The following is a 17889-nucleotide window of genomic DNA, read 5'->3' as shown; positions in this document are numbered from 1 at the left end:
ATTACCAACTGGTGAGTTCATTTCATGCTTATGATAACACATTTTTTCTTGAAAGAATAACTTTTATGTAATATTAAAACAAACTTTGTATGGTTCGTCACTATACGTGTCGGCATTATGCTTGTTTTATACAATTTCAATATACACATATTATTCTCTTTTTGACATTATTAAAAATATCTTTTGAATTGTTAATATAGTGAATGCTGACGTATTTTTTAGAACTACCATCTCGAGACCATAATGCACAGTAATACTCATATTTAATTTTCAAACAAACTATGTATGGTTTGTCACTACAAGTGTCAGTATTATTCCTTTTTCATATGATTTAAAATATATACATGTATTTCTCAGTTTTCGCTATTAATAAAAACTTATTTTGAATTGTTCGACATCATAGATGTTGACGTATTTTTTTAATCTTCTACCAAAAACTTCTCGAGACAAGAATACAAAACAAGCTTTAAATATAAGTCGTATATTTCCCCCTTGTCCATGGATCGCATCACCGACCAAAGGTGACTCCCAGATCTTTTCCTCCCTCACTAATAAACACCCTTCCCGTGGTGATTGTGGAGATGCAGAGGTATTCTCGGTCTCTAGAAGCAACAATCATTACACCCTAACATTCCTTCCCCTCCCAACTGACTGTAAGGACTTGGCCGGCGCCGTTATTGATCAATAATATTAGATCTGCTAAAATTGCACTTCGAGAGTAAGCGGAAACTCCCATCCCTTATTCATTTGGATCGTAGTGCAATTCTTACCAGTTCCGATCAATCACGGAGTAACAACCATTGTACAGTGTCTATGCTATGCTATGCTATGCTATGTAATGAAGTATTCTCAATTGTGAACAAATATCTTTCAAACATTAATGATTTAATTTCTACTTAGGTACACCATACTCCTTAAAAATGTTTCACTCTTGTCTTAGCAATGTTTCAAAATATTTTTTGAATTTTTGTTCTCGCACTGTTAGGGCTAATATGTTTTTAACTTTTCTCTAACTTTGTTTACTCGACGTTTTGAATCAAAGTTTAATTACTTATTGCAGAATAGTTTAGCACTTCTCTCTTTTTCTGGTCTCAGCAAAAACTAAATCAAACATGGCCGTGCTTACGTTTGCGGTATCTACTCTTCAGAATGGTATTCAGGAGTGCACGTAGTGTTGGCACCTGGGGCTTTTGTCGGCCAAATTATCTGAAATTCAGCATTAAGATGATTATAAACCAAAGCTAATCTCGAAGCTTCTAGAGCACGAGTCTAGAAAACCAAATAGAGCTCTGAGCTGATATGTTGATCGTTTTATCATCACCAGAATTCAACCTATCCATCAAATTTTCAACGCGTACGCTTGTCAGGTTCTCTAGATCTTAAAATTTGAACTTGAAAAATCGAAGTGTTGCATTAAAGGGCATATTGTTCATAAATATGATTCAAATAGCATTAAAATTAAACAATTAATCATCTCTTTCCCATGATGGATAGCTCCAGAGCTCCATTGAACGAACGCGAGACAAATCGAATCTGATGAATACTATACTATGCCTTAGTTTTCAGAATAAGATTTTATATAGATTAGAACAATCTAATAGTCAACTTATTGTTCCAATAGTGAAACTATTGACAAACAATCAAGTTACTATGGAAACTAAACTAAAAAAATAACCGATTTCCAAAAAAATGTTGCAGTGCTTTTCATAGAAACGATTTTTCATATGGATAAAGCCAATTAAAGTCGTTGAAAAAAAATATTTAAAACCGGGAAATTTATGGAAAATATACCGGGAAAACCGGGAAAAAAGCGGAAATTTCAAAATCGAAATTTGGTGGCCACCCTGTAGTGCGAAACATGCTAAAACACACTACCTCCACTATTGGAGCTACCTCCACTAAGGGAGCGTTTGCCCTATTAATAAAAAAATTAAAAAAAAAATCTATCCAATCGACTCGTAAGGCTTCCAAGAAGGCTCTTTGATCTGTTGAACGATTCGGCTGGAAAAAACCTTTGTCCAAATGATTCCAGTTTGAGTGAAGTCATTCGGCTGAACATAATCCTATCCAAGGCGATTTAAAGTCGGATTTATATCAATTAGTGGATTTATATCGATTAGTTGATGATTAGTAGATCCAACTAACTGATATTAATCTGATTATCTGGTGGACAGGAAAGAAAGGTGGTGTAATTTTACCCCATGTGACCCTGTGTAGCACCGGAATAACTCCGAGTCCTGTGGACAATTTCAAAAGTTGCAATAGTTTTTGAAAAACTAGACATCCATACAATTTTATTCAGAGTGTCTACTACCTGGAACACCTGAAAAACTTGGAATTACCAGGACATTTTATTCAAACTGGAATTCTCAGGGAATTTCGATCACAATCAGGGAAATTATTTTGAAGCAGTAATTCGTGGTAGAATATGTTCACGACAAAGGATTTTTGCGTCAAAACCCAGAGCAACCATTATTTGCCAGAAAATTCTTTTCAATCGAAAAAAAAACTTGGCTGCACTGCTTTTTGAGTTGCTCAGTGAGGTGAGGATCATTTTGAGAATTAAATTTTATCGAATAACATGTTTTGGTTCAACGTTTTTTTTTTTAATATCTGTGTATTTAATCACGAAAGGATCAACATATCTAGGACCGGTAGCAGATTTCTTTTTAGAGAACAGTTCTCTGAATTTAATTTGAAAAACTACGCGAGAAGCTTTGGTGTTATTCCAGGAGAAGTCGGTGAAGGAGATCCAATTTAAAAAATGTGGAGAAACTCTAGGAAATTCTATTGAGAATTTGCTGATAGAATTTCAGGAGCAATCTTTAGCAGCTTACCTACTCATAAATTCGTTGAAGAAATGTAGGTAAAGGAATGCTAGCAGTAATTTCGCGATGAATTCCTATAATAACGTTCGGAGTAATTACTATAGGAATTTTTGAAGCGTATCTTAGATAAATTAGAGGAAGTGTTGATATGTGTAATTGTTATGTGTGGTCTTTCGATTCCATTGCATGCTCCTTTGGGGTGAGCGACGGAATCAAGACCTGTCGTGTTCGGTCTGCGTGGTGCGAGTGCGAAAAACGAATCGCGTTAGTTGTGTGTGGTATGTCGATCCTATTCCATGTTCCTGTGAGGTGACCGTGGCAATCAAGACCAAATGTGTTCGGTCCGCGTTGTACGAGTGCGAAAAAAGAATCGCGTTTCTCAGTTAGTCCGTATGCAGTAACTAAAGCTGAAAGTGAATTGTGGCTGCTCAATCGTGGATGAAGGATTAATTGGTGAGCTCGTTTCATGCTTTTATTCCAAAACTATATAATATGTATGACTGTACATTAAATCGTTACAGTGGCGGGACGTAAATATGATTTTTAAACAATCTATGAACTGTGAGTGTCGGCATAAACTCTTATTCATAAACTATTTACGTTTTACGGATTTTTGTTTTCTTTCATAGTTTATTTCTTGTAATTAAATCAATGATTTCTTTGTAATTAAAACAAAACTGCACATGCTTTTGTCCTGACAGCTCTAGGAATGTTGTGTTTAGCTATTTGTTGAATAAGCTTTGAGTGGTTCGTCATTTCAAGTGCCGACATTATTTTTTTCTTCCACTTTATAATTTTTCATATCAATTAAAATACTATATTTAAAATGGTGTTTATATTTCACCATAAAATGTATGTCATGGTCTGATCGCTTATCAAAGTGATTCCTGTGACCCAACGATCCTTCCCATTAACCTTTCGGTTGTCGCGCGATTTTTTGTAATGCGAGTACCTAGTCGCGCGTTGTACTTTGTACAACACCCTTGGTATTGCGAATATTCCAGGAGCCTGACTATGTAGAAGAATGGCGTCTTCGGCAAAGTTGTTCAGTAGCTCAAGGGTTATCATTGATCGAGTTAGTTAATTATTCATTTTGCCACCAGGTGACGCTAGTGAGCATGAAATATTTGTTTTGCATATCTCAGGATCTTGACCACTTAGAAAGGTGGCATCTTTGCCGAAGTTGTTCAGTAGCTCAAATGCTTTTTTCGTTTAATCCTTGAAGTTCGAGATTAGCTAAAATAATGATAGCCCTTGAGCTACACATCAACTTTGTCCAAGTTGCCATCGTTCTAAAAGGTCGTCTAAGTATCCGCAAAACAAAAGATTTATGCTCACTAGCACCGCCTGGTGGCAAAATTTTTAGTCAACTAGCCCCAACAATGATAGTCCTTAACTTACTAAACAACTTTGCCGAAGATGCCATTTTTCCAAATGGTTAGGATTCTGAAATATCTGCAGAACAAAAGTAAAACTTCCATGCCCACTAGTGGCCCCTAGCGGTAAAATTCCGAATTAACCCTCTAATACCCAAATTTTTATTTTCGATTTAAGTGTTATTTTTCGTTATCTAAAATCGTTCTAAACACGTTTTGGGCAATTATTCATTTTTATTCGCAAATTTTTAAATTTTGGTTTTGATTTTGTAACCGGCCAAAACTTTACTTTTTCGGACTTCTTTTGAAACGCGGATATTAAAAGTTTTCCGATGTTTATTCGTTCGTGGCTTTTTACAAACTGATGCGGTTTTTCTCTATCGTGTGTTCTCGAACTCTCACTCGTCTCAATCAATTCTCCACTCATACATATGCTTCTTTAGTACAGTACCTCACGCACTCATACACTCATACGAACACATAGTGTCATTCAGGATATACACTGAAAAATTATACCAGGACAGTGTGGCCAATCTACATATCACTACAACTCGGCCATTCTGACAACTGATCGACTCGATCAGCAATGTACGTATTTATGTGTTAGTAAAGGATGGCCAAACACCCGTGGCCGACTCGGGGTTAGTAGGCCTGTTAATCACTGGAATGCTTCCATCGATTGCCTCCGGCAATTCGTCATCCGTCACCGGACATCCACGTCGGAAGTCGTCTACCAAAGCAATCTGTTGACGATGAGCAGGAGCCGGCTTTGGACAATCCTTCAGCTTATGTTGGTTCGAGCCGCACCGGAAACAGGATCCAATTTCTCTTTTTGGTTCTGGGCAGCTGGCAGAGAAGTGTCCCACGCCGGAGCAGTTGAAGCAGCGTACTTCCGAGGTTGAAGGCTTTGCTGCGAGTTTCATGTTGGTCTTGACTCTGTTTGGTACGGAAGAGGCGGAATACATCTCTCTCAACTGCGAGTATCGATGCGCCAACTGCTTCAGTTGTGCAATGCTTGTCGCTGGGTAGAGCACAGCAATATTCGCAGACCGATCGCGAAAACCGTCAACAATTAACTGCACCGTTTGTTTCTCATCGATGTTTGCCCGCGATGCAATCTCCTGCATTCTCAAGATGTATCCCATTACAGTTGTCTTCGCTGCAGCGAACGTCGTTTTCTTCATCGTGTCAATGACTTCCGACACTGAATGAACGTGGTTGAAGTTCTCCAAGAAACTGTTTTTGAACTCCTGATATGTCTTGGATCGGTCGACTCTGAGGAACAATTCTCCTTCGTATCCAGGTTCCATCAACCGGCGGACACACATGAGCCGGAATTCGTCATCACCATGAACGGAATCACACGCTTGCTCGAAATCATCAATCCACTTTTCAGCATCATACGATTCACCACCTCGGAAGCACGGAACGGAATACTTGATGTCACGGAAATCTGGTGGTTTTATTGGTGCCACTTGTGCCACATTCAACTCGGCTTCAATTGCTGCTATTTCTCGACGTAAATCAGCAATAAATTTTCGTTTCTGCAGCACGCGGATTTCAGCATCCAGTTCACGTTCTTCCTCGTTAGCCGAATCGGCCTCCTCATCGTGGCCGCCATTTTGTTGGTCGTTCTCAGCATTGATTTTATCTCTCAGCGTCACTTGTTCAAACAGGATCCGCAAGTGCCGAACTGTAGCGGAAGGCGGAAATTCAACATGGCGGTTTTGCAGCCAAGTAATGAGCTCGGCTTTGGTCATCCGATTTGCATCCGCCATTACTGCAGCCAACTCCAAATTCAGCTTCCTCCACACAAATCTGGTCCTCCGGTAAACGCGAGGGCAATCCCACTTCTGAAGATGTAACCGGCCAAAACTTTACTTTTTCGGACTTCTTTTGAAACGCGGATATTAAAAGTTTTCCGATGTTTATTCGTTCGTGGCTTTTTACAAACTGATGCGGTTTTTCTCTATCGTGTGTTCTCGAACTCTCACTCGTCTCAATCAATTCTCCACTCATACATATGCTTCTTTAGTACAGTACCTCACGCACTCATACACTCATACGAACACATAGTGTCATTCAGGATATACTCTGAAAAATTATACCAGGACAGTGTGGCCAATCTACATATCACTACAATTTTTATAATTTTTATTTTTGAACATCCCTAGCTTTTTTCATTTTTTCTTGAAGCCTTTTCTAGTTGTTGATTTTTGGCAGTAATAAAAATTCAAATTTTTACGGCACTTTTAAAAACATTAATATTTTTATTTTTTTCGGAGCGTATTTTATTTTCCGTGTAACTAACGGAAAAACAGGTTTGAAATTATTTTAATACCACCAGGCTCTTCTTTTGTGATAGGTTGATCTTAGAAAAATATAAAAGGTACCATTTTTAGGTTATATAAGAATGCAATTTTTCAAACAATTTCTAAAAATACAACAAAGTTTCAAAAGTCATAAAAAACTTTTCTAATATGCCTGTTATGAGTCAAAGTATAAGCCAAAAATAAAAACATTTTGATTTCCGGGCTACGAAAAAATATACAAAATTCCAAAGTGTACCCCGTCTAAAGGCGGGGTTGGGTATTAGAGGGTTAAATGAGGTACCATCAGATAGCGCTCCACCTCCAGAACTGAACCGCAGAACAAATTTTCTACCGATGATAATGACGACAACGATGTGGAGACGAACGCATCAGATGAAGAAAACCCGGATTGCGATGACACGGACCGTTGGATTAATTGGTTGATGAACAAGCACAAGAAGAAGAATATCAATGTTGAATTAAGTTGTAGAAATGAAATAGCAAATTAACACGCTCGACCCGAATGACTCAAATTGAGTTAAAGAGTCATTAATTTAAAAAAAAACCTCCAGAACAACTTTACTGAAGACCCCATGTTTCCAAAAATAAAAATATACCGATTTCAAACTCAAACCATAAAAAGTGCGTTCATTATTATGCGACTTCTATGTACATTTGTTGATTTCACCGCATTAAGAAGATCTATACTGTAAACAAAAACTAAAAACTGTCGAGTATTGTTCCTAAGAAGATTCTTGAGGAATACATTTCGGTTTGGTGTTGATAGATATCTTTGTTACAAAACTTTGTACAAAGTACAACAGCGCGACAGCCCGAAGGTTAATAAACATCCCTCCCAGTGACCTTTGTGGAGATGCAGAGGCAAACACGGTCTCCAAATAGCAAAGGTTACACACTAACATTCCTTCCCCCAATCCCACGGCGCCTTTATTGACCCTGTATGAATAGAGGCACTGAATTATGCACACTGAAGGAGATTATGGCCAATCCCAGCCCAACTTCTAGTTGATTCTTTGTGCATCTTCACTGACTTCGGTCAATCACGGAATAGCAACAATTGATATGTGTAGTCAGTCAAAGCTATGCTAAGCTAAGCGTATCTTAGATAAATTAGAGGATTTCGTGCCGAAACATATGAAAAATACCGAAAACATATAGAAAAATTCCAGCAGGATTTTTTTTTTAATTTGAGGAAATCCCCGGGTCATTTTTTTATAACACGATTGTTTTCGAAAGAGACTGCAGTGAGAATTTTTATGTCATGAGAGAATATTTTAAAGAACTCCTACAGATTTCCGAAAAAAATAAAAATGTCAGAGGAGGAATAGAAAAAAATCTAATGGGTTCCTGAAGTTAAGAAACTTCAGAGGAATCTTAGAAATATCTGAGAAATTATTCATGAAAAATTCACTGAAGCATTCCCTAAAGAAATACATGAGAGAAAACTATATTTATTCCTGGGTATACACTTGCTACAATTCTTTGAGGAGTATATGATGGAACTCCTATGAAGAATCCTTGTCTTTGAGAAATTTCTGGAGAAAATTCATTTGATTTTCATCGCAGAATCTTTTGAGATTCGTAGAGTGACTACTCAAGGAATCTCAAAAGCAGAATGCTGGTTTTATAGGCATTCTGAAGTGATATGTGAAGGAATGCGAACAGGAAACTATGAAAGAGTTCAAGGAAAAATTTGTGTAGGTATTCCAGGATAAACCCCTGAAAACGGCAAGACGAATCTACATAGGTCCAAGCCGTGTCCAAAACGAGCAACATAGCAAATAAGGAAAAAATCCTGAATAATCTCTGGATGGTTTTAAGATGAATTTGATAGAGAAACTCCTGAAGTCGCTAGAGAAATACATAAAAAATTCTTGGATAAATTCCTTGATGAAGTTCTGTTAAATTCCTATAGGAATTCCTTAAGCGACATTGAATTATTTTGTAGAGCATTTTTTATCAGAGTATCAACTTTTAAGCTAAGTATGTTGTTCCGCTCAAGACAAGTAAAAATTTCTGCCCAAGAAATGGTCAAAAAATTTCAACAGTGAGCTCCATTTGAATTGACATTTCTTTTCAACTGCGTATTGCGATCAAAGAAAAATGCTTTTATTGAGCATTTCTTGCAACAAATTCCCCACGCATCTAGATAGGCCATTACTTTTCTGTTGAAGTGCATACTTCGCTTTACAAGGCGAAAGCCGAAATTGCATTAGACCGCAAGAGAATGAAAGTCGAGCACATCTATGCTGATGCAATATTTGATTAAATTGATATGAACATAGACGGCTGTGTCAAGTTATGGGAAAAAAATCATTTTTTCAACGAACGTCAAGAAGTGAACACTAAAAAACTACAAAGGCCCACCAAAAGAATCACCTATCAAAAAACACTGTATTCGGATCAGTCCTTGTCGGATGCCATGTAAGAAAACGAAATTACACCATTTCCACTTTTTTTTTTCAACCTTTCGCAGGGTTACGTAACGAAAACGGCCTGGCTCGCTTGTACCTGTCGCCCGGACCAGACGCGTACAAATTGGTCAAAGGTTTGTATAATGGCTCAGTGGACTACGAGCGCGAGGTTCCGATTCTGGTTGACTGCATGCGTGGTATCGTAATTCCGACCAAGGAAAACGTCACGCACGATGGGGTGCTTCCATCGCCCATTCCCGGCCTGCATCCGGTGTGCGAGAACAAAGTTCTGACGGTGAAATTCCTCGACCCACAGTACGCGGATGATTTCGTGTACCCGGCCCGGAAGCTGGAGGGAGCCCGGGATCAGCCCAAGGTCCTGGGAGCGAACGAGGGTCCGGTGATCGGGTTTGGACAGCGAACGAACCGAGGCGGACTGGGTAGCGCTGGCCACCGGATGATGAACCATTACGTTGGTAACAATAGAGGAGGAGGAGGTGGCGGCGGAAGAGGAGGAGGCGGAGGCGGTGGACGCAATGATTACAGCAATTTTTCGAGAGGTGAGTACCTAAACCGCATTCTTTTCACTATACCTTATTATTTCATGGCGGAACGATTGTATCTGCCATGCTTGTTATTAGAAGAGCTCTTCCGGAAGGGAAACCCCAGTGAGCTTAGATAGTCATGCGTTGGATCAGCGGTTCCCCATTCTATATTTAACTAAGAAGCTTCGTTTTTGGCCAGCCAAAGAGAAAATATTTTCAAAAATATGAGTAGCTCTATATGAACCACAAATACGGTAAATGAGAGCTTTCAAGCCATGTTATAGGCCACAAGAATCAGTTTCTGCCACATATTTAACTCCGATTCCTAAATTGGACAATCACATTGATTTTTTTTGAGAGTGGTAAAATTAGCATTTTCAGGTGGGTCGGCAGCGAGCCGGATTACATGGGATTAAAATAGAGGATCCATAAAAGGAAACGTCAAATTTGTAGACATTTCTATTATGGACCCCGGGAGGGTCTGTAAATGATTTCCTTAGCGTCCGTGCTAAGACTGTAGGACACAAACAAAAGTGAATTCTTTATTGAAAATGTTTTATTTTTTATGCAATATTCCATGGAACTACTTGCTACACGATACTTCTATGAAATCTAATCAAATATTAGTATAATTATTGAGTTTTATCCCAAAAAGTATTGCGCGGCTTTTTTTTCAAGTTACACATGCTATATTCGTCTGCACGTCTGATCTTGCATCTGACTATGTCTCTGAAAAGTATCGTCATGCATAAATACGTTTCACGTGCAAAGTGGAATATCTGGAAAACCCACTTCATGGAAATTAGAAGCGGCCGTCCAGACACCACGTGATCATTCATGGTGGAAGGAAAAGTTTGTCCAAAGACCAAGGTCCATAAAAATTTAAAAATTGTTGTGTGAGCAATAGACCACAAGGAAAGAGGGGGTAGTTCAGAAAGCCCGAAAAAATACCACGTGGTTTATGGAAAACCCCAAAGGATTATTCTATACATCTGTGCACACACTATTTACTTAACATCGTGAACCACAAATAACATTGCCAATGTGCATTTGATTGCAACTTTTATTTATATTATACCTACAATCCTTATAATCTTATTGAGAAAACAACAAATAGGATTCTTCTATATACAGGTCGGACTCGATTATCCCGGAGACTCGATTATCCGGTGACTCGATTATCAGGGATTCGATTATCCGGAATTTTAGACTCGATTATCCGGAATTTTTTTTTTTGATATTCTTGTATTTCAGTTTTATGCATAAATTTGAAATAATTTAGTATTGCAATATACAATATGAATGATTTACAGTCATATCTCCCTTACTCGATATATATTTCCCCTAACTCGATGGAATGCGCGGTCCCTTCAATCTAGCATGCTTTGATACCTCTGTAAGCCGATGTTCCGTAACTCGATGCTATCTGTTTCAGTTTCCCAAGTAGTTTACCTCTCTAACTCGATATTTTCATGAAAAGTTCCAAATGTCCTCCGAACGTTAAAAATTTTTATGAATTTGATTATTATGATTAAATTGATAGTAAAATTAAAGTTTACTGCCAATTTCTGGCAGAGTTGCTTGCTGTCACCATCAACGCTTAAAATTTGCTGATTTGTACAGGCCGACTGCGATAAAATTCGGATCAATCCATATCACATCAACATCATGCTCTCTACTCCATCACCAGTGCATTGATGGCGATAGACTATGGGTATCACTGATGGCTCAAGTTTAGCCTTATATTAAGCAAATAAAATGGCAATTTATCAGTACGATATCCTTGATAGTGCTTGCAGACGGATTGAAACTGTGTGTTGGTCACTGAAAAAACATTAATAGCGTGGGTAATTACCTACCACGTAATCACTCATTCTGCAGTTATTGTGATCTAGAGTGCGATGTCTCATGACAGCTGTTGATTGTCAGATCCAAGTGATATTGATAGTTCGCAACTGATATTGATAGTTTTAGTCTATCAGCCATCAGCTGATATGACCGATATTGTGCAACTCTGATTTCTGGGTGCTAAAATTTTTAATTTTTGCTGATCGGTAAAAAAGTGTCAACATTTTTAAAATTTGAAAAATATGTGTTCCGTATCTCGATACCTTCCTAACTCGATGATCCCTTCAATATCGAGTAAGGGAGAGTTAACTGTATCAGTTTTAGACGTAGGTAAGAAAAGGGGTGTTTAAAAAAAATGTTTTTTGTGTTCCCGGTCAACATTTTTTTTCTTCCCGTTTCTAGAAATAATTCATCATCATATAAATGAAACAATGAAAAAAATGTAATATTTAGGTTTTTTTTTATCGCAGATGTTAATTTTATTTAGTATCCGGAGGATTCGATTATCCGGAGTGAAAAAAAAATCTATACTCCGGATAATCCAGTCCGACCTATATTACGACATTAAAGGCCCAATTTTGTAAGACGAGTCGATCAAAATGACTTGAGTGGAGTCACTGTCGACCAAAAAAATCGCTCGACACGACTCTGTCACTCGAGTTTCTCGACAGTTGTCACTCTATGTGACTAGATTACTATGGGAGTCGACGGGTGACATCTGAAATATGCATGCTTACTTTGATCGATAGTGATTACAGACGAGTCACATGAATCTGCTCGATTTACAAAATAGACCCCTAAAAATATAGGGAGGGGGGCGCTTTTGCCAATGAGATGAGCACCCCTTGAAAACTGCATAAATTCTTGAAATTTCATCTGAAATACCATGCAACCCTATAGCTGACAAGGAAATGAAGCAACAGGCATTATAGCTAAGTCAGTGCTCTAAACTTAAAGAAAAAGGAATAAATTATGTTCGAAAAAATTGCGCATATTGCCCCGAATGGCTCTTACAAATTTCATCATTCTAAAATGTTGATGTTTGGCTGTTACAATGCTCTTTACAATTTAATCTTTTTGCACAGATTGTTTCTTAATACTTTCCTGCTTAGTGAACAAAATAATTATTTATTTTGGATTCTATGCAATAATTTCAAAACCTAAAATAGGACGCTCATATCACCCCATCGATAGAAAATCGACACGAAAAATGACAAATTTTGAAAAATCATTCATTTGTGAACTTAATATGACGACGGAAATCGTGCGAATCTAGTGTATAGATCTAAAAATTGTTGGAAATCATACACACTTAAATAATTTTACGAATTCCTGTGAAATGTTAACAGCTGAACGGTTCGGTAAAATAAATTGACCGAGTACGGGAAATTTTCACCGTATTCTATAAAAATTCACCGGAATCCGTAAAATTCCGACAAAATTACGGTGTTTTATTTCACCGAACTGTTCAGCTGTTGAGATAACGGTGAAATTCACCGTAAGAGCTTAGTGTGTATAAAGATCCGAAAATTGTATTATGTTTTCTGCGCTTTTATTGACTTTTTCTTAAGGTGGCCACACTGTCCCACTTTCCCCTAAACAAAATTCACACGTGCCGCGGTATTGAAAAAACCATAACAAATGTTTATCTTTATCTCATGTGATAGTCAAAAAATCATTAAAAAAACTGAAGCGTTACGGCTCATATAAAACTTTCCTTTTTTTTCGGATTGAAAATGTTCAATTTCAGCGTTACGTAATGAATGGAAGCTGCTTTACATTAAAATTAATGTTAATTTGATTGTTTCGCCAGTGCGCGGAATTAGGCATTCTTCTGCGCGGAATATGGAAAAGCGTTTTTAAAATGCGTGGAATTAGGCAATTTTAACAAGTGAACTTTTTCAATAAAATCTCCATTGTTAATTGTGAATACAGTCTAGATTATATTTTTCCCATAATCTGCAACAGATTTGCTATCGATCCACTCGTAAAGCTTTTTTGTGAATGCAGTACTCTTTTTTAAGTAACCATTTAAACCGTTTTATTCGTTAACTGCGCTGAATTACGGCACTTTACGGTATACGCTAGAAATTTTGTATGTTTCATAGGCATACTAAGAAATAGAGACATTGAACTAGTTGTTAGACTCCACAAACGTTTATCCGCCTTAGATATCATTGCGGAAAAGTGTTGAGAACAGTGTTGTAAGCAATCACGGTAGTCGACACATTTTCGCTGATATTCGGCAGCGCTGCCCTTAAACATGCACAACACGAGCGATCAAACGAATGTCTAAAAGAAAAATGTCAATTGAATGCCACTGACCACGATAGCATCGCTAGCAAACATAACGTTTTTGCTTGTTTCTGTTTTGCTTTCACTGTATATATGTCACATTCGACATAAGGGGCAAGATCAAACTATTCATGTTGTTTATGATCCGATGTCTGAATTCTATGCAAAACTTATGATTTATGCAAATGTCATCGTATCAGACGACACTCAATTGACACTTTTTTGTGTTTGTCGACGTTAATTCTAAAGCTCGTGCGGTGACTGCTGACCATGGCAACGAATCGAACGTCGCGAAAAATGTCGAATGTTTACAGCACTGGTTGAGAATGAATTTCAGCTACTAAGGGGTCGCTTACTAGCATTGAAACTCTATTTTGTTGTTAATTCAACAAATTCCAATTCAACAGCGGAACAAATTTTTAACCCAAGCACCGAAATACCGCTATTTACTGAGTTTGAGAACGCTGATTCATGGGACGTCTGGTTTTTGAAAATGAATTATTTCTCGAAAACTTATACACATAGACTCAAGTCAAAAAAGTATACAAACTTACTTTATCGATCCTACGTATTTTGTGGACGAAATTCTACACGTTTCGCTCTGAACCAACTCGATTTTTCAGTTATAGAACGTTTAGTTTTCGGATTTACAAAACGACGAAAGTAAGATTTTCAACTCTCGCAACCTAACCACTACTTTCGCCGCCCCGCTGTATGGAGAGACAAAGTGACTTAACCGCGTATCAAAACAAAACACTACTTGAGTCGATTTTACACTGGTAGAAAAACGTCGCAAGTAACTGAATAAAACGGCTTATCATTTTGTCATAAAATTCTTGTGTTAAATAATATGAACTCCATAGTTTTTGAACGCGAGTTCATTGTATGCAAAATTTAAGCAATGTACACGTCGAAAAAATGTTAAAAAGGTGATTGATTTTAAAACAGTTTTAGAAGACATGTTGTGATTCTTCTGAATTAATTTTCTCAAAACCGTATAAAATGTTACTTACGTCGATTTGAAAAAGTAATCGAGATTTATCGATTTCGGCTTCAATGCTGGAAATTTACCGCTTGTTCGCTTTTTCCTAGATTTTTAACATTTTTCATGTCTTCTACAAAGTTGCCAAACATATAAGGACACTTATTTTTGTTAATCATTATTGACCATTGCACGAATTTTTAGATTCTAATGCAATTGTTCGTTTGCTAGATACAACTTACACACTCGCTAACACCAGTAGGCGTATGTTTTAAAAGCTATGACATTTCAGAATTATTCAAAGCAGTAAGCTAGAAGTTATCCAAACTTGTTTATTATTATGCACATTTTCACGTTGTGTAATAAATAAGAATGAATAATTTAAATACAGTGAGGACCCGATTTTGTCAGCCCCTCGATGAATTTTATGCTGACAAAATGGGGAACCTGACAAAATCGGGTCATTTTATTTTGTTCCTGTTTTTCAAATTTTTATGTGTTACATGATTACATAGACTTTTAGGAGGGCGATGGACATAGGCGTAGCCAGTTTTTTTTTATCAGGGGCTCCCCCCTCCCTTATATTGGTAATACCAATTTTTAACACTTAATAAAAGGCATTGTCATTGCCCCCTCTGGGTACGCCCATAGCTGTATGACATCAAACATCATCATCAATTTAAATGTAAACATGGTAAAACATGACGATTACAATTTTTTGACAAATTTAAAATAGGCTGACAAAATCGGGTCAAATAGCTGACAAAATCGGGTCAAAAAGCTGACAAAATCGGGGGTAGACAAAATCGGGGGCAGACAAAATCGGGGGCTGACAAAATCGGGTCAGTACTGTATTGGGTGCCCAATCTCATATTTCGATTCACTTCAGCATTGGTTTTTCAGAAGGCATTGAGCTCATATTTTGCCACAATAAGCTTCATGTTGAGGGTGGAAAATGCTGGTCATGTAATGGTAATTGGTACTTCATTTACCTGCAGAAATGTGTGGTCCTTAGCCTCTAGCCAAGACACTCCTATCTCTATCTCTTCATGGTACTGGCGCCGGGTATGAGCAACCTCAAAGAAGATCGGACAACCAACGCCGAATGGAACTTAGGTCATTGCTGACAGGGAAGGGGGAGGGTTTGCTTCTGCAGTGTCTGTACTCCATGTCAGGGTCGTCCAGGTGCTAGGGTGCTAGGAATCAGTTCCGTTTCCTGTTACCAAGTTTACCAGTTCCTAGTCAATTCTTCCATCGGCGTTTCTGGCAATTATCGAATTGCATTCTGAATTTGTTAGATGATGCCTGGAACAATATGCGTTTTAGGAGTCAGAAATCACTATTGATCACAAAAACACATTCAATTTTAAACGAAGCACATACCAGAGATGAGTTGCGGATCAGTTCGTTTTGATGGAAATAAACATTGAACTATAGTTTTGGCAAAAACTCATGTCTTATTAAGGTGATAAAAATCGTTCGCACAAAGAAAAATCAAAACAGAGACGAAACATCGGTATCGAAGCAACTGTCAGGCTGTTATGTGTAAGGTGTGAAAATGTTCACTGTGCAAAAAATATTTGCACAGTAGTCTAATAAGGTGCAAAAAGCTCAATATTCTGCCCATAAAAGCATAACTTTCCCATAAGCAGTAAGCAGATACTGAGAAAAAAGCCCTCGAAATTTGAAGTTTGCCTTCCCAAACAAATGTTGTCAATTGTCTAGTACCTACACTCATGCTATATTCATTTAACACTACCGCACAGATTATTCATATTACTTCTATTGATCAATAAAAAAATACAAACTTGAACACAATTTACGTTTTGCGGTTGCTATTCGGGGTGCAAGTTCATATAGATACTGTTATGCCTTTATTTGTCAATATGGGACAGCACAAACTTCATATTTTTCCGCCACATTTTCGAACCAAGTGTGTTAATTTAGGTATCATCATAGTAGTTTACGGAACAAGTTGCAGAACTCGATTTTTACAGCACGAGTCGTAATTACTACGATTGCTGTAAAAAATTGAGTTCTGCAACGAGTTACGTACAACATTTTTTGCAATTTCGTAGGAGATCACTTGAGGGTATCAGAAATTATATCGGAATGTATTTACCATGATTTTACAATTTCTGCAAAAATGTTGTGTTATGATTCATTACGCAACTTGCGTAATGAGAAAGCGATGCGTAATGAATCATTACAGCACTGGTTTCAATTGCGTAATGAATATTCCTGCACTGCATACTTCAGTGCAGTAAGTAGGCCGTTTCATGACAGATTGGCGTGATGAAAAACAGCCTATTACGATGAGAAATTGCAAAAAAGTATATATCGAAACATGATTGTAGCGATGAAAAAAGGTGTTGGCTCGAAAATCCATATGGATCATTTATGCTTTTATGGGCAGTGTAACTGTCTATTACGGTGATCCATTTTTATATGAGACAAATCAAACTATAAAATTCTTAAGTTACATCCCCATGAGCTAACAGTACCCATTTGATTTTGGCACGGTTCGGTTTTGGCAACTAAACCGTTTAATTTCGGCAACACATTTTTATTGTTCCAAAGTTTTTATTGTAAATGGACCTACAGACATATAGTGACGAGTTTGATTCGTTATTCAAAGCTCAATACAGCTAAATTATCTTGCGGCGCCACGCGAATCGCCCGGACACCGGCCTTAAATCACTCAAAAACTCCATTACTCGATATTCAAGGGACCATCGACTTAAAGAATTATCGAGTTATAGAATATATCGACACAAAAAAATAATAAATCGAAGAAACAAATTTCTGATTTTCCAATATATATATGATAACTTCTGTAAGAAATCAATATTATTTTGTTGATAGTATTTTACAAACTATTATTTGAAAACTTTTTTTGAAATGCTTGAATCATTACGTTATTTTTACGGACAATATTTTTTATTATTTTCATGTTTTTCAACTACTATTACAACTTGCAAGTATTTGTTCACCTCCAAACAAGAGTTAGATCACGTTAAGCCAAAGAAGAAAGGTTTTAAAATTGATATCAAGTTATGGAGAGAAATTTACTTCTCACGTGACATCGACTAGTGGAAATATCGAGTTGTAGAAATATCGATTTATGGAGAGCACGATGTATGTAATTTTGAAGGGACCGAAAACTCCATCGTGTTGTAGAGTATATCGAGTTATAGAATATCGAGTTGTGGAGAGACGACTGTATTTCAACAAATTTTTTGATTGAAGCACGTTGAAAACGTTGCAG

The 17889-nt window shown here is 37.4% G+C and overlaps 1 protein-coding gene across 1 annotated transcript in view; it reads left to right on the top strand.

The window, feature by feature from the left end:
- LOC5578992 (5'-3' exoribonuclease 2 homolog) overlaps nt 1-17889 on the top strand; it is a 60074-nt gene that overhangs the window by 8105 nt on the left and 34080 nt on the right. Inside the window, exon 3 of the mRNA XM_021857288.1 lies at nt 9014-9511. Within this exon, the coding sequence (XP_021712980.1) occupies nt 9014-9511 (498 nt within the window). The remainder of the gene's footprint in view (nt 1-9013; nt 9512-17889) is intronic.

The sequence above is a fragment of the Aedes aegypti genome, chromosome 1 (assembly GCF_002204515.2).
Source record: "Aedes aegypti strain LVP_AGWG chromosome 1, AaegL5.0 Primary Assembly, whole genome shotgun sequence".
Lineage (NCBI taxonomy): Eukaryota > Metazoa > Arthropoda > Insecta > Diptera > Culicidae > Aedes > Aedes aegypti.
The sequence above is the reverse complement of the archived record's forward strand: the minus strand, read 5'-3'. Positions and strand labels throughout refer to the sequence as shown.